Below are 25,090 nucleotides of genomic sequence, written 5' to 3'. Positions count from 1 at the left end.
TTAAGCATCAAAAGATAAACAGGTCAAACCTTTCATGTATGGTGTTCCTAAGCATATGACTTGGTCAATATATACATAGAACACATGTCAAATTGATTGCAACAGCGTTCACCCTAAAAAAAGACAAAATTTTCAAGACAGACAGGAACTAGGCAACAAGAAAAACTCACAAACAAATCATACCTGCCCGTCAGAATATTTGGCCCTATACACTCGTCCAATAGTTCCCTCACCAAGAAGGCGACCTGTTGCAAAGTTACCAGTGGAAGTCTGCAAATCTGCCAAAGAATAACATGTAATCCGAAAAGAGCTGCTCCTTTTGATGTTCATATGGTTTACAAACTCATTATCATCAAATGAATTAAAACGATCTGAATGTGGCTTGAGACAAATTGAAGGAGATGTCTGCAAACCCTTTGCGGTAAGTGAAGAAGATGAGTCTGACGACTTAAGTTCTGTCACCAGTAAAGCATCTAATCAGCTGAATTACAATGTATTAATATTAATATTAACCCAAAAAATAATCATAACATATGAAACGATAACAAAACAACTCAGATTAAAAAGGTGACAAATTCATAAAAGACAATACAAATATGAAATATACAGCCAATACATGAACTTGACCATACAACCAATGGCCATGCTCTTGGGAAGGCATGGAGCCATGGACAACATCAGATTCTAGTCACAGTGAGATTCTGAACCTAATAACAAGAAACAAGATAACTATTTTGTAGGTTTTTTCAGAGTTTTCTTTTAAGGGCATCTTGTTCTTCAGCTTTGTATACTTTTTAATTAATGATATGTCTATTTCCCACTTAAAGGAAAGAAGATTGGCTTAAGAAGAACTCAGTTGGGACAAGCCACAAGATGAAAGCAATGTTAGCCAGCAAGTCATATATATAATCCAGTCTATTTTTAAGTCCATTTGTTCTCTAACCAAAATTTTGGCATGCAATTTCTATAGTAGTTTAATAAAATAATACATGCATAACAAATAAAGGAAACGAAAAAAATAATATAACCAACTTATATTCATCTAGGTATCTCAATAAGAAATAGATGGTCTAAAGACACTCTCGTCTTGAGAATCTTTCATATTGACACTCTCACACCTGACAACATATTGGCCACACAGTTCCGACCACACCACTAAAAAAATAGTCATTTAGGGCACCCTATATGATAATGTATAGGATAATGTATTCAGGGCACGCGCACACAAAGAAAAACAAGGAAAAATAAAAAAGAAGAAGACTGTGCAAAGAATTACCTCTGAAGTCCTTTTGTATTTCAGATCGCATGTCATTGGATAACTCCTGGGACGCAAGTGGGGTAAATGGTCTGCGCTGGCTGACTCTATCTTCATCAAGAAAATGTGAAGGAGGTGTTGAAGATCTTCGTGAGAATAGAGCAATTATAATCGCAATAACCAGCAGAATACCCATCACTATTCCAGAAATGGCTGCTCCACTCAGACCAGACTTCCCATCACCATTTGATGAGGACTTGTCAGAACGAGAGTTACTTTTTTGACCAGGGGGAGGAGGAGGAGCTGGCCCCGATGACCAAGAATTTCCTCCAGACCTTGAGAAATGAGAATTCTGAAGTCAGAAAAAGAACTTAAATAGCACCGTCTTATCAGGAAACATAATTTTTCGGACTACTTACTGTATATTTCTAATATCCTTCAACTCATCAGGGATCCAGCCTGTAAGTTTGTTGTTTTCAACATTCCTGCCAGTATTTTGATGAAATCATTGTGCAAAGTTCTTTAGATTCTTCATCAACAACGTCAGCAATCGCAAGTTATGTTTTCTTAATATATTACGAAGTGTTGGAGGCACATGAAAAGTTGCACATGAAAAGCAAAAGTACAGTCCAGATAAATAAGTGGTGCTCCAAAATCTCCAGATAACCTATGTTAACTTTTTTATAAGAATTATATTCAAGAAAAAACACCAAAAAAGGGGCACAACCCTGTAGACACATTGTACGAGGGAAAACATCCCTTTCTACTATCGGGGCTGATGACAAATAAAAAATCACATGTAGTAGAGGGAAATCAAAAAGATTAATAGGCATATACACATTGAAGCTGGCTACAAAGATTTGTTCCAACCCCCCAAACCAAGGGGGAAAACAAGGAAAAGAGAAAAGAAGAAATGTCCCAACTCCAAAATTGAAAATTTTCTATTAAAATATAAGTTATATTCTTCTATGAGGCTTTTGCAACTATTTATCTATGTCATCCTGCCATTCTTATTTAGTTTCGTATGAGTAAGATAGATTCCAGTGCAATTTAAAGAACACTACCTTTTTTTAACCAGCAATTTAAAAAACACTAGCTTCAGCCAAGCATAATCTGAATTGTGCTTGCAAAGTACTGATAGTTGATACCTTTCTTCATCAAAGGTAACACCTAAAATATGTGCGATGAGTACAGATAAAGATGCATGCCTCTATCTGTTCATTGCAAAATTTTCCTAGGTATCCACTGTCTTTCCCTCACAATCAATGTATGTGCCAATAATTCATTGTCAGAAACAATAAAGTTCAGATAGCAGTGAAGAACTTTGTTTTGTATTGAACTTCTGCAATATCTATTAGAATTTTTTCTCCTAAGGAAAAGTTCAGGGAAATAAATACATAAAATTTTTGGGACCACTTGGGGTTGCTAAATTTACCATTTTATAATGAAAGCATTAACGTGTATTCCAAAACGTAAATCACTAGCATATTAGCATTTTCTGGGTGTGATAATCATCATTTAAAGTCAGTATTGAGTTTTTGGTGAACTTACAAATCATCAAGTGGAAGGTCTGCAAGGGCATTTATTGAGCCAGTAAATTGATTGTTCTGCAAATATCTGCATGAAGACACAAAGCACCATTAGTAAACAAGGAAAGAACTCATAGTTTCTTAAAATAAGATTTGGTTGCTTCTTACAAATTGGTGAGGCTTGAGAGATTTTTAAAACTTTGAGGCAAATTGCCACTCAATTTGTTGAAGGAGAGATCCCTGCATGTCATCTCGTGAGTTTGTCAATACATTCAAGATTCTTGTTTTTTTCCTTTTGATAACCTTATTGTAATAGGTATCTCTTACATAACAAGTGAAGTTACTGAAGAAAAGAGGTAGTCTTTTTCCTTTTCTGGTAAGTAAATTATATTTATTAAAAGGTGCAAAAGGGGGCATGACCGTAGAGGGAGCAAGTTGTGAAGTGCTAACAAAATAACTTTCAAGTCAAATTTTCAATAATTTTACCTTCTAGAAAAAAAAAAAAAAATCATAATCTAGTGTAACATTCCCTTGTTCTTATCAGCGTTCTTGTTTTGTATGTTTTTTTTTTTTTTTTTTTTTTGCTTTATCTCATGATGTGTTCAGCATCTGCTCATGCTGAGACATATCAATATCAACAAGATCCACGCCAGATTCCTAATCCAATACAAAAAGAAAGGCTAGTTGCCTAAAGTAAATGATACCTCAAAATATTTCCATACTCATTGCTAAATATCTTAAGAATACATAGAACAAACAAATAATATATATATCGCAATCTAACAATTAGCATAAATAATATTCAGATTTGATGATACTTAAATAATTAGACAAAATAATCAATATAAATAATATTAAGATTTGATAATGCCTAAATAATCTATGGTATTCTATAAATTGTAAAAAAAAAGTGATATGCTCCACCATTTTGAAATATTTATTGATTGTATTGAAACTTTTAACAAATTATATTTGCACTTGCACATCATGGATGTAAGCTGTTTGTGTTCCCAGGAATTAGAAAAACCAAAGTTTACCTAGATGTTTTAACTCAGAGGGAAATAAGAATATAAAAAGCAAGCTAAAATTGAAGCTCCTAGAGCAACAATCTTCTGATTTTCTTATCTAAGTTTAAGCGATAGCAACCCCAGCAAGATCTATCTTTATGTAGGAAGAATGATGTGGAACATCTTTGGGAAATTTAAGGTAAAGGTTCACACAGATGGTTTTTGTGCTGGGTTTAGGACAAGAAAAGGTTAAACGCTTAGGCCTCCAAAATATAGAAGAAAGGTTCTATAGTTCGTATATGGGAAGAAGCTGAAATAGGCTTGGTTTCCAAAGTGTTTGGTTACTGGATTTTCAAAAACTAGTAGCTGGAAATATTCTGAACAAACCTAATATAAGGTTTTCAAGTGTTAAATTGACAGCCAAGGTAAAAAAAGGGTCTAGAGTATTAGGATTTGATAGGCAAGGGCTTCAGTACCAATATAGCATCAAGTTCGGTGTTATCAATTGGGGAGTAGTAACATGGCTGACTTTTGTTGAAGAGAATGTGGAGAAGAACAAAAATGTACCACAAGTATTTATAGGCTGCAGCTCCTTCATGTTTAGGGTTTGATAGGGCAAACAGATCAACAAAAATATAGTGCAAGTATTTTTAGGTTGATCTCTCTCTCTCTCTCTCATAAAGTGAGCAGGAGTGCCGCATCCAAACAAAAAACAAAAATAAATAAATAGGTATGGTGCATAAGCCAATTCAAATAAAATCAGAAACTTTTTTGCAAGTTGAGATAGATAAGAGACACAAGAAGAAAATAAAATAAACTAGTAACTTTGCTGCCACAAATATCAATACTTACAGATCCGTGAGTTTAGAAAGTTGTCCAAACATATCGCTTAGCTGTCCATTGAGTTTATTATGACCAAGATTTCTGCACCAACACACAAAACATTAATAGCGTGAAACAACCTTTTTTTTATCCTTTTTCACCAAGAGACTAACAAAATGGAACAATGGAGAGACAGACAGACAACCACCACTTACAGGTATTTAAGATCTTTCATCTGAGAAATTGAGTAAGGCACACCACCAGTGAAACTATTCTCAGAAAGATCTCTGCACAGAAAGCTCATATTGTGACACATTCATGTTTAGTGATCAGAGATCTTGATATTGAAGATATTGCAGCAAATAAAGCACTAACAAAGTCCAAAATTACAATGGCAATCATCTTAAAATAAAGCACTAACCATCAAATGAAACATAAAGAACATAAAGCCAAGCAGATATATGACGTTATACCGGAAATAAACCATCATGAATGGCGCAATAAATAAATATCAATTCAGCACATGTATACATTTTCAGTCAAATTAAGCTGTATTATTTGTTCTATCTGAAAATGCAAAAAATGCTTTTTTCAGCCAACTTACATGTAATCTGCATTAGGAGGAAGCTGATATGGTATATCATTCTTGAGGTTGTTTTGGCTCAAATCACTGTATAATGACAAACAAATGCAGCACTTTGAGGTGAAGTTCATTTCAAATATATATTAAAATATAGAAAAAAAAATAAAAATGTGCCTAATTTCCATGTACAAAAGCTGGGCCTCACAAGTAGGTGACAGATGTCAAGCTCGAAAGCTGGTAGCCCATTGATCCAGTGAGTTCCAAACCCGATAACTTACTGCAAAACAAATTTCATAAGTAAGACTGATAAAAAAGCAGAGATTAGTTCATAAACCAAAAGCCAATGGAATGCTTATATACGTCAGTAAAATATATATATATATATATAATACATGTAAATATGTTTAACAAAGATCATTACATTTCAGATACAGATGAGCCTTTGCATTCTATTCCATCCCAGGCATCACCACAAGGATCGCCTCCACTTGATTTCCAACCACCCAGTTTTGAAGGTGAATTCATGCTACTATACATAACATTGAGGGCAGAAACTGCAGAACCAATTAGTGAACATCAGAAACTAGGAAGGCAATTACATGTTTGACATAAACTTTTTGAAACAGAAACCAAAAAAAAAAAAAACATGACAGACTTGACGTAAAATGACTAAGCATAAACAGGTACTATAAAATACATTTCTCCTTTCTGAAAAGTAAAGATAAATTCATCATAAATCCAAGCACCAAATTTGTAAACCAAGAATAAACCAGTGACAGAAACCCAGGCAAATATGAAGTTCACAACAAAATCTTAACTTCAGTTTTTAAGAAATGGAGAAATAGTAATAATAAACTATGCCCCTCACTCTGCTCACCTCACTTGAGGGTAAAAACTTTCACTTTCAGCATCTAGCCACCAAACCACCATCAAACTCAGTATATGTATGTCCTTCCAAATTTGTTTAGGTCCCATCACCAGATTAGTATCTGATGAACGCTTGAAATGTGAATTTATCTTTGTGTTTTTGGGTATTGATTGATGCAGTCTCATTATCATAATTTCATCCATTTATGTTTGTTTAGTTGTGAAATACCACCTTAATTTTCTTTTTTGTAGGATGAATTTGGTGATTCAAACGAGGATTGAGGGATTTAGAGAGGCTTTGGAGAAACAGGGAGTGAAATGGAGTTGTGATGAAGCAAATTGGAACAGTCCATTCAAGAAACAATTGAAGAGCGGTCGGCTTGAATGTAAAGCCCACTCTTGACTAGTAGTGGGTTTGTTTTAAGAGCTAGATTAGATTCCTTCTTCAATTATTACGGTTAGATTCCATCAGATGACAATTGCCAACACTGTTGCAAAATTACGAAAACAATAGACGGCCATTCATATCGCAATTTGACAACTATCATAACTTGCAAGTACTTTAAATATTGCAACAAAAATTGGAAATATGGATATCATACAAATTGAGAGAGAGAGAGAGAGAGAGCATAATACCATCAGGTCCATCAGTTTTGGAGTGAACCAAGGTAATGGTGGTGGTGGAGGAGGTAAGGGTTAGAACGATCATAAAGATGAGAATCCAGGGCCTTGTAATTAGAAAATTAAAATGAGGAGGAACCATCTTCTGATCAAAATCAGGGAGCCTCCCTCCCTCCCTCCCCACCTTCAGAAGAAATGAAGAAAGTTCTTCTGATATGCTGATTCTCGAATTCTACCACACACAGGGAACAAAGAATAAATTAAAATTAAAATCTGAACACGATACTGGAACAGTGTTGATCCTGATGATGAGGCGGACGATAATACATCTGTCGGCAACACCCCCACCAGCATTGGTGGATGAACCAAATGAGAACCGATTCCAACCGACTCTCTCTCTCTCTCTCTCTCTCTCTCTCTCTTTGTGCAAAATGCGTTCTACAAAACCGCCGAGATTTTTTTCCTGTAATTATTATTATTTTTATTTTTGGCAAGTGGAGAAGCCTATGTCCAGCCGATTCCGGTTTCATGAACTCGTCGCTAAATTTAGAAGGAACACACCTAAATTTGGAGAGCGACATTGCAGGGAGACTTTGGAGGTCATGCACCGACTGCTTCGCTCCAAATGTGTGGAGGTGGAGGTGGAGGTGGAGGTGGAGGTGGAGGTGGAGGAGACCCTCTCCTCTCCTCTCCTCTCTAATTGCATAAATTATCAAGCAACCAACAAGGACACACACAATGTGTTCAAAAAACCAAAGACACAACAACAGAGAGCACCTACTTTACTACTCCCCAAGTTCCCCCTAAAACCTTCCTTCACAACAGAAAAATTCCCCATGAATACAACAAATACATTTTTAAATTTTTGTTTAAGATACCAATTGTTACCGGTATAATTTTGAAAATTACAAAATATTTTCTTATCAAATTTTGTCAATTAACATAAAAAAAAAAAAAATAAAGTTATTAACTATCCTTTTATACAATAATAAAATTATTTAAACTGTTAATTTAAATATATTTTTGACATCATTAAAAACTGTTAATTGACTTAATCTATCTATTCTATATATTAAGCGAAATGGGTTTCTAACCCCAAGGCATGTGGGAGTTTCAATATGTCAATCCTAATTTTTTTATTTAAAAAAAAAAAAAAAAATTAACCTCAACATTTATTAACTTTTCTCAACTCATAAGACTTTTTGACTTCTCTCATAATTATTGTATACCTTTTTTAAAATAAATAATTTGTATATTAAAAAATTTTTAAAACAAATATAAATATATATATCTATATCTATATCTATCTATTTATTTATATTTATCTCTAACCCACAAGTTTTGTGGGAGTTCAATATCTGAACTTTAATTTCTTAATTTTTTCGATTTTTTTTTGAAAAAAAAAACTTAACACTTATTAAATTCTTTCAAATCTTTTTAACTTCTCCAATACACACTCTATTTAACTTTTTACATACTTATTGCAAACAGTGAGTCTCCTTTTTGTTTTCTCCTTCTTGACTTCTCACTTCTACACTTTCAACTTCAGTGACCACGTATACAAATAGTAAGTCTTCTTTTTGTTTTCTCTTTCTTGACTATTTCTTTTGTTTATTGTTTTAATATTGTAGTAAGATAGCGCATACAAATATTTGTGATTTGTCTAGCGAATAAAAAATTATAATTTGATTTTTTAATATGATTGAATTTAGATAAATATAAACCCTCACAAAGAGAAAAATGTGATTATAATTAATTGAATGATTTTTTTTTAATGTGATTGTAGTTAGTTTAATAATTATTTTTTTTCATTTATTTATTTTATTATGGGAAAAATGTGATGTGATTGTACTTTGTTCAATGACTCTTTTTTTTAATATGATTGTCGTAGTTAGTTCAATGGGTTTTTTTTTTTAATGTTATTTAATCTTTTTATTTACTATTTTAATTTTATTTTTAATATGGTTGAAGTTAGATAAACATAAACACTCATAAAGAAAAAAATGTGATTGTAATTAGTTTAATGGTTCTTTTTTTTTTTTAAATGTGATTGTAGTTAGTCAATGGTTCTTTTTTTCATTGATTTATTTTTTTTATTATGAGAAAAATGTGATGTGATTGTAATTTGTTCAATGGTTCTTTTTTTAATATGATTTAATCTTTTATTTACTGTTTTAATGGTTTTTCTTTACAATTATTTACGAAAAAAATATGATTGTAGTTAGATAGCATAAAAATATTTATGATTTGATTTGATTTTTTTCTAATTTGATTTTTAAAGTACCAATTATTGATAATGATTAGATTGTATTTTGAAAAAAAAATTGTAATTGATTTTTTTAACTCACTGTGTTTTTTTAACTATCAATTCATTTAATTTGTGATTTGATTTTTAACTCACTATGTTTTTTGAAAAATAAAATGGATTGTACTCATTAGGGTCACATAATGTACCAATTATTGATGATGATTAGATTGTATTTTGACCAAAAATAAATTGTAATTGATCTTTTTAACTCATTATGTTTTTTGAAAAATAAATTATTGTGTTTTTTAATTATCAATTGACTTAATTTGTGATTGATTTTTTTAATTATTTACGATGATTAGATAGCATTAAGAAAATTGTGATTTGTATGATTGAAGTTATCTCCTTTTATTTATAATTTTATTTTTTAATATGATTGAAGTTAGATAAACATAAACACTTACAAAAAGAAAATGTGATTGTAGTTTGTTCAATGGTTCTAAATAATCTTTTTTATTTACTATTTTAATGGTTATTTTTTTCAATTATTTATTTTTATTATGAGAACAATGTCATTGTAGTTAGATAGCATTAAAAAAATTGTGATTTGTATGATTGAAGCTATCTCCTTTTGTTTATAATTTGATTTTTTAATATGATTGAAGTTAACTCACAAAAAGAAAAATGTGATTGTAATTTGTTCAATGGCTCTAAATAATATTTTTATTTACTATTTTAATGGTTCTTTTTTCAATTATTATTTTTTATTATGAGAAAAAAATGATTGTAATTAGATAGCATTAAAAAAATTGTAATTTGTATAATTGAAGTTATCTCCTTTTGTTTATAATTTGATTTTTTTAATATGATTGAAGTTAGATAAATATAAACACTTACAAAAAGAAAAATGTGATTGTAGTTTGTTCAATACTTCTAAATAATCTTTTTATTTACTATTTTAATGGTTCTTTTTTTTAATTATTTTTTTTATTATGAGAAAAATATGATTGTAGTTAGATAGCATTAAAAAAATGTGATTTGTATGATTGAAGTTATCTCCTTTTGTTTATAATTTGATTTTTTAATTTGATTTTATAATATAATTGAAGTTAGATAAATATAAACACTCAAGGGGGTTTTTAAGCAAAAGGGAGTTTTTAACCCCAAGGCCTGTGAGAGTTTCAATATCTCAATCTGAATTTTTTAAATTTTTTATTGAAAAAAAAACTCAACATTTATTGATTTGGTCAAAATTTTCTGATCAGCATTTATTAACATTTTTCAATCTACATGCTTGCATTTATTGATTTGGTTAAAATCTCCTGATCAGCATTTAAAATCCCCTCATACAAATAACTATAAATACAATCTGTGTATAGTTACTGCAGTGCCCTTTTTAACTTCTCTTATACACTATGGTTAGTGATAAGATTGTTAAATTATTTTTATAAAAAATCTTAAAAAACATAATTTATATATTAAAAAAAATCTAAAACAAATATAAATATTTATAATTATCACGTGCATAACATGGGTGATAGGCTAGTAATTAATTAATGAAATGAATTGTTTGTTACGTCATTAGAATTTGAAATAGCACCATGTAATTTTCATAATTATAAAAGATAACTAATATTTTAAGCAAATCACAAGAGATGTATTCTTAATTTATAGACTATATATTATTTTAAAGACAAATACAATCAATAAATGCATGGGTAAATTACAAACACACCTCCTGAGATTTACTTAAATTACAAATTAGCCTATGTTGTTCTAAAAATTATGTTATGCCCCCTAAGGCTTCTAATTTCATAATAAATAGGTCATTTTATTAATAAATCATCAAATTAATTAACTATTTTTAATAATGTTAAAATTTTATTTCAATTAATAATTTAGATAATTTTATTATTGTATAGATGAACAATTAGAAATTTTACTTTTCAATTAATTCTGTTAAATAAAAAATTCTGACAGAGAGATATTTGTAATTTTTCAAACCACAGAGGACAATTTGTATTGTAAGATATATATAATGCAGCGGGTAAAAGAATTCAAACCATACCTTAAGTGATAGAATTCGAAACGAAGAACTTGTGCGTAAATCACGTGCTTCACAACCACGAACTAAGAATACCCAGCAATGGAGTGATACCACAGTATGAGTATCACCTACTCTATTCACAGTGCAAAGGCTTTATCGATTTTCATATAGGAGAGAGTTAGAGAGAGAGTATGGGAAAAATGTTATGGGTAAAAAACACATAACGTATCTGATGTCCTCTATATATCTATATATATATATATATATTTTGATATATAATCAGATATATAACCATATTGTAACAACCCCGATCCATAATTACTGATTAATCCATGACTAATTATGCTTAATAAGTAATTAAGATGAAATCATGAATTAATTACATGTGCGATGCATTAATTGTATTCTTATCTGTCTATCATAGAAATATATGTTTCTGTTTCTGTTTTATTCTGCAAATTGAAGGCCTTATCGGCATCCGATCACGGAATTGACTTGATTTCAGTACTAGTTAGAATTTTTAGAACCTTATGGTAAGTTTAATTAAAATTCAATTTGGAACACATTAAATTAGAATAATTAATGTCAAATTGCTTAGCTTAAGTTAAGATTAATGAAATGACCTAAGTAAGCCTATATAAGACCTATACATACCACTTGAGTCACATTTTTCTCATTATCTTTGAGCCTTTAAGAGACAAACGTGAGAGAGAGGAAGAGAGACCAAGGAGGTTGATATCAATACTAGAGCTTGGGAGAAATTGCTAAAGAATTCAAGGAAATTGGCTTGGAACCTTAGAGAATTCACCAACTAGAGCTTCATTGAGAAGTTGAGGTAGGAATTCCACCCTTGAATTGTATACTTACGATGTCTAGACCACAAATTCAAGAGAAATTAGTTGAGTAATGCAAAGATTGAGCTAGAATGGGTGAACTTGAGCCATATCATGCATGCATGCACATTTTCTTACATTTTGAATTAAATTTCAAGTAATTCTCACATGCATATGCTAAGTCTACCTTTGTTTTGAGAGTTCATTTTGTGTTGTATCATTTTATACTAATTGATCATGTTTTGGGAGCTTTGAAGTCAAGATAAAACATGCATGTTATGTTTTCAAAGAATTGAGTTTAGTTTTGAGCATTTGGCATGCTTTTGGGACTTGATTTCATGAAATGATCTTTAATTCTCAATGATTTGCAAATCTACAAATGTTTTCTCAAGTTTTGAGGCCCAAGGGGTGCATTTTACAGCTTTGCATTCAAGTTTTGAGTTTGGGAGTGTGTGGGCTCGCCTTTTCCTCGCGCCCCCGCGTTTCGGAAAAGGGTTTGAAATTAAAGGCCCTCACAGTTCGGACTCTACCTATGGTTCTGAATCTAGCCTCACAAGTACAATGTGAAAACTGATAAACACCAAAGAGTCCAATCCGACAAATCATTTTGGAAAATCGATTTTAAATCAAATAATGCCCAAACTGGACTGCTTTTCTAGATTACAGAGTTGCCACCTAAATATTTTATTTTTAAAAAATTTATGAAACCCTGACTCGTGCCAAAGACCGCATGTCCGTCATCACCAAAGTTGCCTCGGCTCGAAAACTTGGGCACAAGGGGGGAAGGTCATGAAATGAGCACCCCCGTTCGCCCGATCAAAGATCGGCCTCTACTAACCATGATATGATGTGTTATAAACCTCATGTGTTCTTATTCTAGTGATTAGACTAGGTTTACTATGTGATGCGCACGCATACAAGTATAGACTAAATCGCAAGACTTGGAACAATTCAACTCGTGTTTATTTTTTGAAAAATGGTTTGAATTTGCCACCCTCAAGTGGGCTTAAACTGCGGATTTACCATCTCAAGTGGGCTTGAAACATGACTTGCCACTTCGCAAAGTGGGCTTAAAACACATATTCATTGAACTGTTCCAATTCAAATAACCAAGCCTTCATCAACAGGCATTCATGCAGTTTAACATTTAAACACATAGCCTCATGGCAAGCATGCGAAACATGGCAATCACACTCATGCAAGTATGCTAAAGCAAAAAAGCTTACCGAGTGCTCCAAGCCAAAACCAAAACTAGTTAGAAAAATGCATGATCCTAACTATACAAGATGTCTAATGCAACACATGCAATGATGCAACTAAATAGGCTCGGCTATCTAATCATGGTATTTGCAACACTTTGATAGCATGCTTTGAAACACGTATTCAAAGAAGTATTGAAATTGACAATGCAGTTTGAATGATGCGCCGAGCCTCGGTGCATGAAATACAAATGAATGGATGCAAACATGCGAGCATAAGGTATGCTAATTGAAAATGTCCCTAATCTAACCATCGAAAGTAGTTTAAATAAAAGGGAGAAAGACGTGGGGTTGGAAGACATACACATACGCACGCACACTTATTACAACATTGAGCCCTCGCGAAGGAGGGTCCGAATGAATAAGCTAATTAGCTACCTAATTAAACTAACTATTAAAAACCAAAACTAATTAACTATTCTAAGCTAATTATTACAACAATTGAAATAAATTAACTAACTATTCTAAGCTAGCTAAATATTACAAACCGAAATTGAAGAATTAGTTACACTAACTAATTAAGTACAACATTTGAATTGAATAATTAGCTACGCTAACTAATTAAAACAATTAAATGGCCTCGAGGGCAAGGGAGGCATGCACGCTCGGTTGGCTTCCTCCCGAAAATCCACCACCTTGCCATTGCAGCCTCTGTTTGCACATTTTTGATCAGCAACAGTGCTACCAGCTTCCAGAACATCTCTGCTACAACTCAAGAACACACTTGTGCAAAATTTCATTTGTGGCCGGTCGGCTACCAATTGTGGCTGTCGGCTACCATCGGTGGCCGGTCGGCCACTGCTGGTGGCTGGTCGGCCACCCCTTTCTTGAACTTCTTTTTTTTGCTGCAACAGAGAGCAAACAGAGGCAAGGTAGTGTATTCTCAAGAAGTGTATGTACTGCTACCCTCTTTATCATCACATAAGCTCAAAGGAGTGTAGCCCTTGGCCCTCAAGCCATCAACCAAGCATTTTCATGCATGATGGCCAAAGAACCAAGCTTGTACATGCTTAATAAGTGCAAAACAAGACTCAAAAAAACCACCACCCTATCATGCATGATCAAGGGTAATGGTGACCAAGGAAAGTGGCACGTTTCATCACTGTGAGTATGAAACGTCCCATTTATCTCGTATTCGAATTAACGTCCGATCCAAACACATGTAATGCAACAAGAAAGATGCTTATCTTGCATTTTTTTACTTGTTGATTTTTGTTTACTCAATTTAGATTACCAATTCATTCTTTAGTCAATTTGTCCATTGGTGAGTGTCCTCTAATGGAAAATGTGTCAACTAAGGGATGATTTAAGGCAAGAGAGAGGTCATGCTTTGGTTAGTAGAAATCCCCAAGAGAGGATTAAAACGATTAAGCACAAACCTCAATCTCAAGTTTAAACACAACCCTAAGGCTAACCAACCCTCAAAGCAAATGAAAAAGTGAAGAAATGAGGGAGGTTGCAGATATGATATGTGCTGAAAATGAGTGATAAAGGCATAAACAAATGCTATCAACTCAAACAAGAAGGTGTCTAAGTCCTAGAACACCAAACTTGTGAGGACTATTACACTAGAGGCATACAAAATAAAGCTCAAATGTAGCCAACAGCTCAAAACAGTCCTAAATTAGTCTAAAACGGGTCTTAAAACATGCTGGAATTAAACTAGAAAATGCTAGATTAATAGACTAAGATAAGGAGCATGTGTGATAACCCTCGCCTCTGATTACTGCTAAACTGTGACTAAACATGATAAGTAACTGATTAGGATGAAATCCTAAACTGATTGCATGAGTATGTTGCTTGATTGCATTTCTATCTATTTATCAATTGATTGATCTGTTCATGTTTTAAGTTTTGAACTGCAAATTGAAGGCCTTATCAGCGGCTGAATTTGAAATTGACTGGTATTTTATGTTAATTAGAATTTATGTGATTTTATGGTAGATTTAATTGAAATTTGATTTGGTATGATTAAATTAGATTAAATAAAGCCAAATCGCATTAGTTCAAGTTATTTACGAAATTGCCACTTAGTGGACAATCCTAGACCTACACTCTTTATACCTCATACATGTTTATGCACCATAATTCATCCTTTTGTTTTCAAGACCAAACCGTTTGAGAGAGGAAGAGTAGGAGAACAAGTTGAATTCAACAAGTTTTGCTTGAATCTAGAGGAATTGAAGAGAGATTGCATAATTAAGCTTGTGTATCTTGAATTCAAGACATAAGGTAGAGATTTCATCCTCTCATTTGTGAATTTGAGTTGTATCTTGCATGGTTCATAGTAATTTAGAGTTTAAAGTCAAGAATTGGTTTAAAGAGTTGAATTTGAGAGTAAATTCATGCATGCATGTACATGTTCTTGAAGTTTGAAGTTTTGTATGAATTCTTTACATGCATGTCCATACTTTAGTAGAGGGCCATGAATTCACCATGTTCTTGAGCTAAAACTTGCATTTGACCATGTATTTGAAGCTTTGAATTTAATTGAATACATGCATGTTATGTTTGAGCTTTGTTCTTGAAGTTTATTTGAAAATAGTGTTCAATTGACTCATCCTTGGGCTTTGATTTCTCAAATTGATCTTCAAAACATGTTATATTATGGGTTTAAAGTGTTTTCCATAAAATTGGCCCAAAAGGATCGAATTTAAGGCTTTTAAAGTTGAGTTTTGTGCTCAGGGATGAATCTGGAAATTCTAGATTTTGGACCCACGCTCAAGCGTAGGACTTCACACTCGAGCGTACCCTCTGAGTCGTGCACTTCCGCTTGAGCCAGGAAAGTTACGCTCGAGCGTGAAATGTATGTACCCAGAAGTTCTTGTGTTTTACAGTCTGCTCGAGTGAGAAAGTTCACGCTCGACCAAGGACCTGAGTCTCACGCTCGAGCGGAGGTCGAGCATCCGTCGAGCGTGAATTGCATGCATCTAGTACTTTTCGTGAAGTTTACAGTCTTCTCGAGCGAAGGAAGTCACGCTCGAGCGGAGATCCTTTGTCTACATGTCCGTTCGAGCATAGAAAGCCACGTTCGAGCAAGACCCCTATTTTCTGAAAATTTTGAAAAGTATTTTAAAGTGCATCTTTGCATCCTCTTTCCATCCTAGGCATTCCTAAGCCATGTTTAAGGCATCTTAATGAGGATATTGATGTAGAACCACACTGAGTCAAGATAGGGACTAAGTTGTGGATTCCCAAGTGTGTAACTTAGTGTGTGTTCGTTCTGTAACTATGTAGGATTGGCATCTAAGGACGCTCATTAGCTGCTATTAGCCCAGTGCTCTGTAACAATTATGTTCAATTATGAATATTTTCTGAAAGATCAACTGTTCTGTTTACTGTAACGTTATTGTTTAATGAATGAATGTTTATCCTATTTGTAAACTGTACCCGTGGTATCCATAGCAATTTACTGTTACTGCTACTGTCACAGAGATCTCTGTAGGTTCCCATGTTGGAACCACTACTATTTACTGTTATGATGGCCATCAACTGACTGTTCGGTCTATTAAGACCTACTGTACTGTTTGCTATGGGATGTACCACATATAACTGCTATGGTTTCTAAATGACTGATATGACTGCTTAATGATTGAAAGGACATTCATTCTTAACCCCTTTACACATTTGTTATTCACTGGGCTTTAGCTCACTGTTTATATTTATATGTAGGTGTTCAGGCACCGGATCGATGCTAGGAGCGTCGGGTTAACTCCTTTTTGTCAAGCCAACCATTGTGCCTCACATCAAGGTTCCAAGTCTGACTGAGCTAAGGCTGTTTTAGGGTGTCTCAGTTTCACCCTTCCGTCTTTGTTTTGTAATACTATTTAAGACTTTTATTGTACTCTGAATGTTTGTACATATGGTGTATATATGTTTTGCTTATGAATGTGAATATATTTAGAAAAGTCTTTTTGCATACAGACATGTCACAGCTCATTGGACACATTTTATTTCCTGTTTTGGCTTCCGCTAGCCCCTTACTCTATATTACTGTTATTACTGTCAAGCAGGCCTTTGGTAATCACGGATTACTGGCCGGTTACAGTGCTAAACCCATAGGGGCGGGTTTGGGTCGTGACAGCATGCTAGACTAGTAAGCAAGACACAAGGAGGGGAGGCTAACCCCTCCAAATTTGGACTTCAAAACCTGTTTTTAGCCATTGAATTAGCTCTGAAAAACAATGTTTAAAAGCTCTGAAAAAGATGATGCAAGGGTGGGAAACACAAGGGCAAAGGTTTCCAAAATAAGGAACAAAGAAAGGCTATCAACCCCTCAACCTTTAATGGCCTTTGGACCCAAGCTTCAGCCCAAAAACACAGAGTTTTTATAGCCCAAAATCAGTTGAAAAGCATGCTAGAATGAAGACAAAACTAGCTAAGCCAGTAAGCTAAAACACGGGGTTACACTACGACCATGTAAAAGACTACTCATACAACACAAACAGCTCAAAACAGAGCTAAAGAAGCCCAAATCAGAGGCAAAAACATGCTGAAAATAAGCTAAGTTAAGCTACAAAAACATGTTAACATATGGAGCTAACTAGGCATGAAAGCTAGACACAAGGAGGGGAGGCTAACCCCTCCAATTTTGGACCTCAAAACAAAGTTTTTACCACTGAAAAACCTCTGAATTTCAGTGGTTAAAAGGCCAAGAGAGTTGGTTTGAAAGTAATGAAAAGATGGCACAAAAGCTTAACAAGCAAAGGGATAAGAAAGGTGAACCACCCCCAAACTCAAAAGAGCCTCAAACCATCATTTTTAAGCCTCAAAAATAGAGGTTTTTGTAGTTGAAAATCAGGCCAAAAACAGCACAAAAAGATGGCAAAAACAACTATGAAAAACAAACTTAAAGGGTAAAGGTTATACCTTTTGAAGCCAAGCACGCTTTAGGCACAAATGAGGCACCAAATCAAGCTAAAATCACCTTCTAAAGCTCAGAGAAGGTCCCAAGGAATCTCAGCCCAAAGATAAGCGACTTTGGTCAAGGATGTGTAGGTAAAGGAGAAGTGTATCTTTACTTGTATGCACAAAGGTTCAAGAGAGAGAGAAATGTAGAGAGAGAGACCCCCAAAATATTTCACTCCTAAAATGTTCTAACCTTCAAAACAATAGAGAATGGCCTCTATATATAGAAAAATATGGCTTCAGGTCGAAAATATCAACACAGGAAAACTGGCACATTGTGGGAGACAGTTGGATGAAAATATCTACAAAATCTGAGTTTTTTTCATTGTTGGCCGACTGGCCAGAAGTGTGTATTGTCGGCCACAAAAGGTGGCCGGTCGGCCACCACAAATCTGCTTCCAGACCCAACTTCAAATGGGCATATCTCCTTCATCTAGACTCCTTTACAAGTCATTCTTGTATCTAAATTGAAGTCCTGGAAGTAAGCTTTCCAATGGTGACAGCCTCACATCAAAATTCCAAGTGTGTAAAAAGATATTTCTATTTTAGTGAAGACTGCTCATTTCCAGCTCAATCGGATTGATGCCCAACTTCAACCAGCCATATCTCTCTCATTCGGACTCGACTTTAGGAGATTCTTGAGCGTAAAATGAAGCCTCGGAAGTCCACTTTCCAATGGTGGTGTCCTCATAGCTAAAATCCAAGTGTACAAAAGGATAGGCCTGATTTAGCGAGGTCTGCTCGACTCTCTCTCTTAACGGTTCATGCACAACTTCTTCCCCAGCTAGGTTTCTTCCCTCTCCTCTAATTTTCTTCAAATCCAAACCTCTAAACAAGATGTTTTGGAAGGTTTTTCAAAAATTTCACCTCTCTTTCATGCATTTCAACTTTGTCCTTGCTCGGTTTACCAAAAAGCGCAACATTTAATGAAATATGAGTCTTGGAACATCGTAGAAACTTTTTTTTTTCAAAATATTTTGAAAAAGAGGGTTTTAAGGTCTAAAATCTTTTTGGTCCAAAAATGGGCTATAAGGTTGGGATTTGACGCTCTCCTTGCCAAAGAAATCGAACCTTTGCACTGCACACCTTTCATCACCAAGTAAGCGATCAGTGGCGCCCAAGTCTTAAGGGCGGTCAAAAATGGGGTGTCTACAGAGTGCAATTTGGAAATTCCAGATTTTGTCCCTTTGCTCGAGCGACCACCTTTGTTTTTGTACCTCCGCTGAGCAATCAGAAGTTCGCTCTAGCGTAAAATTCAAGCTGCCAGAAGTTTATATGTTTTGCAGCCACTCAAGCGATAGGAGTTGTGCTCGAGCGAAGGCATGAGTCTCACGCTCAAGCGGGCGTCAAGCAGAAAAATCAAGCAACCAGTACTTTTGCAGAGTTTGCAAGCCGTTCGAGCGATAGAAGTTACGCTCGAGCGACCACTCACATTTTGTATGTCCGCTCGAGCGAAGGAAGTTATGCTCGAGTGGGACCTCTGTTTTTATCAAATTTTGTTAAGTGTGTCCAAGTGCTTTTTAGCATCCTCATTGCATCCTAGGCATTTCTACGTCAAGATTAAGACATAATAATGAGAGTAAAAGCTAGAAACACACTAAGAACGAAATGAAATGAGTTAAGTACGATCCAAGCGTGTGTTTTAGTATATGTATTTGTTATGTTTGTGTAGGTCACACGCCGTAAGCTGTTGGTCCATTGGTTGCTATCAAGTTATCTGTGAAGCTATCTGTGAGTCATAACTTAGTAAAGCTATGCTCGATATGAAATACTTTCTGAATATTATGATATGATATGAACTGTTTTTTTGAATGGTAGAAAAGAATGTGTTGTGATTACATGAATGATGATCCACTTCTTTGAAATGAAATTATGGTATCCTTAGCAGAGGCCCTCGCCTAGGGGACATAATACTGTGGCTTATGGTCATGAGGCCCTCGCCCGGGGGAGATAATGCCGTGGCCCAGGTCTTTGCCCGGGAGAAACAATACTGTGGCTCATGTATGAGATATGTAACCCGGTACTGGAGGTTCCAATGTGAAACTTAATATGCTTGACCAAAGAGATATATTTAATAGGGGTGAGCAGCGGATATACCGATCCACCAAAACCGACCGAACCGAACCGATTCGCCGCATTTTGGATGGATACGTGATGACGAGCGGACGGTTGCGAATTGATTTTCTCCAATCCGCCAATTTGGCGGACGGATGGCAGATTTGATGTTTCTTTGGTCGCAACCGAACCGCCAAACCGCAAGCACCCTTAGTAATTTATAAGACTTTGTGTTTTCAATTTGTTTAAATATTTTGTTTGTGTTTTCAATTGAAAAAGAGTTCAAATATTTTGTTGAAAAAAAGTTTTCAACTTAAATATATTTGTTGAATTGAAAAAAATAAACGCATTATTTATCTATATTTTTTGGTTTTTAAATCTAACTCTAAAAGTAATAAATAGAAAATATGATATATGCTGGTTGATTTTTGTTTTCAAAAACATATATAAATGTAACAATACAGAGACATACAATCTTTACTATTGCTCTGTTCATGGTTTTGGTGGTTTGAATTATTTTTATGTTTTAAGAACCATAGATTGTAATGCCTTATGTGGATAAGGCATGCTGTGATTGTAATATGTGGATGAGGCATGCAGTGATTGTGATAATCTAAAGTTCAAACTTTCTTTCTTTGGATGAGGCATGCAGTAATTGTAATACTTTTTTAAGTCATTGACTGTAATATATATATATATTTTTTTAGGAAGTGCACAAGTTGAACTATGTTAAAAATTTTAAAAATTTCAAATCGCCAAACCGATTCGCATCCATCCACCAATCCGCTCAATCCGCATCCACCGGATTGGCGGACGGATGCGGATTGATTTTCTCTAATCCGCCAATCTAGCGGACGGATGGCGGATTGGAGGTTCTGTGGTCGCAACCGACCCGCGCCCATCCCTAATATTTAATGCTAACGGATACACCATCATGATATGAATATGTTTATGTAACAACCCCGATCCGTAATTAATTACTAATCCGTGATTAAGGACGTTAATTAAGTGATTAAAATAATTATATGTTAATTGTGTATTTTTGCATGCTATTTGATTTTCTATCTGTTAATCATAGTAATATTTGTTGTGAAATCTGCTTTGATATGAAAATTGAAAGCCTTATCGGCATTCGAAATCGGAATTGGTTGCATGAATATGTCATTTGAAATTTTAGAATCATGTGGCTAATTTTATTAAAAATTGATTCAGTCTGATTAATTAAGTCATGTTTGGCAAGTCTTATGTTTTACTTAATGTATTATGGCATTATAACTATATATACAACACATTAAGCTCACTTAAGCTCATTTCTTCAACACTTTGAGCTCCCAAAATCTGAGATTTACATTTTAGAGAGAAACTCTCATTTTAGAGAGAGAAAGGAAGAGATTGAAGAGGAATTGAAGGTTTTGTGTTGAACTCATCAAGATTGTGTAAGAACAAGTGTGTTTAAAGATTCTAGGTAAGAATTCAACCCCCAATTTATGAATCTAAGTTATCAACTTGAAGATTATGTGTTTAGATGTGTAAATTGAGCTTTAAATGAAGAATTTGGTTGTAATTCATACATGCAAGCATGCATAAGTGTTAAGTCACCATCTTGATCATGAGCTTCATTATTGTGTTGAATTTGGAGCATGAAATGCACATGCATGTATATTTTACCAAATTCTGAGAGTGAATTCCATGTTCATGTAGTCTTAGAGGAGAATTGGGAGAAGGAATTTTACATACATGCATAAACATGAAGAGTCTTGCCATGTGAGTTAATTTTGAACATCTAAGTTATTATCATAAGTTATTTGGCACATGCATGTTTGAATTATCATGTTTTGAACCTTGATTTCATGTTTTGGAAAATAATTTCTTACATGCATGGAGCTTATGAGCTCAATTTGTTAAATTCATGAGTTTTGAAGAAAAAGCTTAATAGATTTTACATGCATGTTTTGCTTCTTAAGTTTCAAGTTGAATTATGAGCTTTTGGCAAACTCTTGGGCCATGATTTTATGAAACAATCCTTAATGCTTCATACTTTGCAAGTTTACAACGTTATCTCAAGTTTTGGGGCACAAGAGATGTGTTTTGGAGAGTTGTATTCGAGCTTTGAGCTTGGAAATGCAATCTAGAAATCCCAGATTTTGCTTCCTCGCTCGAGCGACCACTCTGTCACCTTGCACTTCCGCTCGAGCGTGAAATGCAAGCTCCCACAAGTTTCATGTCTTTGCAGACCGCTTGAGCGAAAAAAGCTGTGCTCAAGGGACCACTCACGTTTTGCATGTCCGCTCGAGCGAGGAAAGCCACGCTCGAGCGGGGACCCTGTTTTCAGAAATTTGGCTAAGTGTCTTCCAATGCATTTTGGCATCCTCATTGTATCTTAGGCATTCCTATTCCTTAGTTTAGCCATAGTAATGAGGATATGAATTAGAAACACACTTACTAAGTTAAGAGATTACAAGTGTGTATTTTGAGCAATGTAATAAAAAAGAACAAAAATCAATGTAAAGAAAGCTAAGCCATAACGGCTATGTGAACACGTGTAATGATAAGATATGTTTCTGTTATGTGCATCTGTGTTTGTAGGTCAACGTTCGAGGATTGACCGTTTACGGAAGCCCACTGTGAGTAACATTTTTGTAAAGATATGTTCATATGAATTATGTTTCAAATGTGATTTGATAAGTTATGATTTCTGAAATGATGTTTATTTACGTGAACAAATGTCCTATGTTTGAAATCCATTATGGCATCCATAGATAGTCCCAAGTCATGGGGGACGACATGTTAATGTGGGTCCATGACATACATGTGATTATGAGATCTCGTTAGCCACTTCATTGTGGTGATATGTGTTTCGTCGGTATCCGGAACTGATTACTCTAGTCGAAAGACGATATGTGATGTGTTCTATGGAATGTACCATTAATATATTCAGATATGAGAATGATTATGTTATGGTCTGTTTTACGATTATGATATGTTCGGATTTTGTTCACTAACCCCTTTACGTTAATGTTATTCACTAGGTTTTAACTCACTGTGTGTATATATATGTATAGGTGAGCGTTTTGGAGATTGGGCCTGAAGGCTTTTGTTTGGACTTGCGTTCTGTTGTTAGCCAACCATTGTGTCTCACGTGGAGGTTCCTGAAGTGTCACGTATCATGAGTTCTGGTTGTTTATATATATCAGACTTTGTTCGTTTTTGTTGGTTGTACTCAAGATGCTACTTTGTGTGTGGGTATGATGTAAGATTGACTTTTGGATTTGTATGTAAAGTTTTAAATATTATGTTTCATATAAGTCAACACAGCTCATTGGACAATTATATTTATGTATTTGCTTCCGCTAGTCCCTTATTTTGTGATTCTGTTTCAGAGGTCGTAGGTAATCTTAGGATTACTGGCCGGTTACGATGCTAAACCTATAGGGGCGGGTTTGGGTCGTGATAGTTTATGACTGTGTTTCTGATATGAATATGCTTATGCTTCTGTTCAATAAGAGATTTGAAAGTCATATCTATGACGGATATCATTCATTAAACCCCTTTATTCTGTTATTATTCACTGGGCACTAGCTCACTGTATTATATATGTATGTAGGTGACCAGGCTCGTGACCAGGCTCAAAGTTAAGGACCTGGAGTCTTAGTCATGTCAGCCAGTTGTTGTGCCTCCCGTGGAGGTTCCCTTTTGTAGCTCACACGTGTTTGGGACATTGTTTTCTTTTGGAAGTTAAACAAGTTTTATGTTCATGTGTATATCTGCAATGAATGTGGCATGGACTATTATATGTTTGGTGTCTCACCTAGGTATAGAAAGTTTTTTTTTGAATTACTGTCTCATGGATGTCAACACAGCTTAGTGGACTATATATTTTCTATATTTGCTTCCGCAACCCATTACATTTTATGATATTCAGGTCAGAGGCCTTTGGTAATCTGAGGATTACTGGCCGGTTACGACGCTAAACCTATAGGGGCGGGTTTGGGTCGTGACACATATATATCTATCTATTCATATCTCCTAACGATAGATAGATGTAGATAGATAGAGGGTTATCCTAACAAATAAGATAATCAAGAAATCAAATTCAAATTCAAATTACATGGGTAATTTAAATAGGTCATGGGTCATGCCACATAGGGGCCCAAATCCGAGTCCAATACCCTGCCCAATTTCCAACATCTCTCACTCGCACATGAGTTGGCATGACACTGCCACTTCTCTATCTCAATCTCTCTAAATATTGAACAGTCTCATACTAGCCAATGAACCGTGTGACCGTTGAGAAACACCTGCATGTGGGAGCTCTATACTAGAAACTCAAAATGAGCCAACATAGAGATATCAACCCGAAATAAAAATAGTGTTCTCATATACCCCAGACCCATCTAATTACACCGGTCCAAAAAACATCTCTAATCCCTCAAAAGAGCATGTTTGACCCTCTCAATTCTTGCAATATATTCACACTCAACCCGCTTATCATACAGAGCGATGTGAGTTGCCAGCAGTGACTATACAACTGTGGTGTAATACTAGATGATCGTCCCTTTGCCCTTATGCTATTTAGTTTAGGCTTGACCGTTTTCCCAATGATGTCCCTTACGACCGAATTATACATGACCGCAAGCAACATACCAAAGCAGCAGAACATCAACCCCTTACCTTGTGACACAGTCAAAGGTCACAAAAGGGTACATAAGTGAAAGTCATATCAATAATGACACGTAAGACTCACACGGTGAGGAAACAGGGATCCATTCTCTCACTTCATTATTCGGTCGCCAAGCACATGCAGTATGAATACATGCTATGGTAGAGTAACTCTTCCAAAGAGTGACATCATACTCAATACACCATACAGATCTTAGTCTAGTCCCTTTCTAGTGCCTAACCCAAATTCTCTATTTGCTCACCTTTTAGGCGTCAAATGAGATCTCGCATCTGGCTAATCATGGCAGACACAACATAGAAAGTGGGTACTAATATCCATGTTTGGTCTTTAACATGACCTCATCTTAGTTGTAACCAATGCAACATACATAGTGGA

At 34.8% G+C, this 25,090-nt stretch overlaps 1 protein-coding gene across 3 annotated transcripts in view; it reads right to left on the bottom strand.

The window, feature by feature from the left end:
- Positions 1-7,528, bottom strand: part of SRF5 (STRUBBELIG-receptor family 5) — a 29,902-nt gene extending 22,374 nt beyond the window's left edge. For 2 of the 3 annotated variants that reach the window (XM_028267445.2, XM_028267444.2), the window contains exons 1-11: positions 6,700-7,528; positions 5,618-5,750; positions 5,402-5,473; positions 5,218-5,283; positions 4,829-4,900; positions 4,644-4,715; positions 2,953-3,024; positions 2,807-2,872; positions 1,675-1,740; positions 1,277-1,590; positions 184-455 (exon numbers count right to left, since the gene is read on the bottom strand). In XM_028267445.2, the coding sequence (XP_028123246.2) occupies positions 184-455; positions 1,277-1,590; positions 1,675-1,740; positions 2,807-2,872; positions 2,953-3,024; positions 4,644-4,715; positions 4,829-4,900; positions 5,218-5,283; positions 5,402-5,473; positions 5,618-5,750; positions 6,700-6,826 (1,332 nt within the window). In that variant the 5' untranslated portion in view covers positions 6,827-7,528. The remainder of the gene's footprint in view (positions 1-183; positions 456-1,276; positions 1,591-1,674; positions 1,741-2,806; positions 2,873-2,952; positions 3,025-4,643; positions 4,716-4,828; positions 4,901-5,217; positions 5,284-5,401; positions 5,474-5,617; positions 5,751-6,699) is intronic. The other variant, XM_028267446.2, reaches the window with a different exon arrangement.
- Positions 7,529-25,090: the final 17,562 nt, after the last annotated feature.

This window comes from Camellia sinensis, chromosome 15 (genome assembly GCF_055761805.1).
Source record: "Camellia sinensis isolate YWXY chromosome 15, ASM5576180v1, whole genome shotgun sequence".
Taxonomy (NCBI): Eukaryota; Viridiplantae; Streptophyta; class Magnoliopsida; order Ericales; family Theaceae; genus Camellia; species Camellia sinensis.
This window is presented reverse-complemented; position numbering and strand designations above follow the sequence as displayed.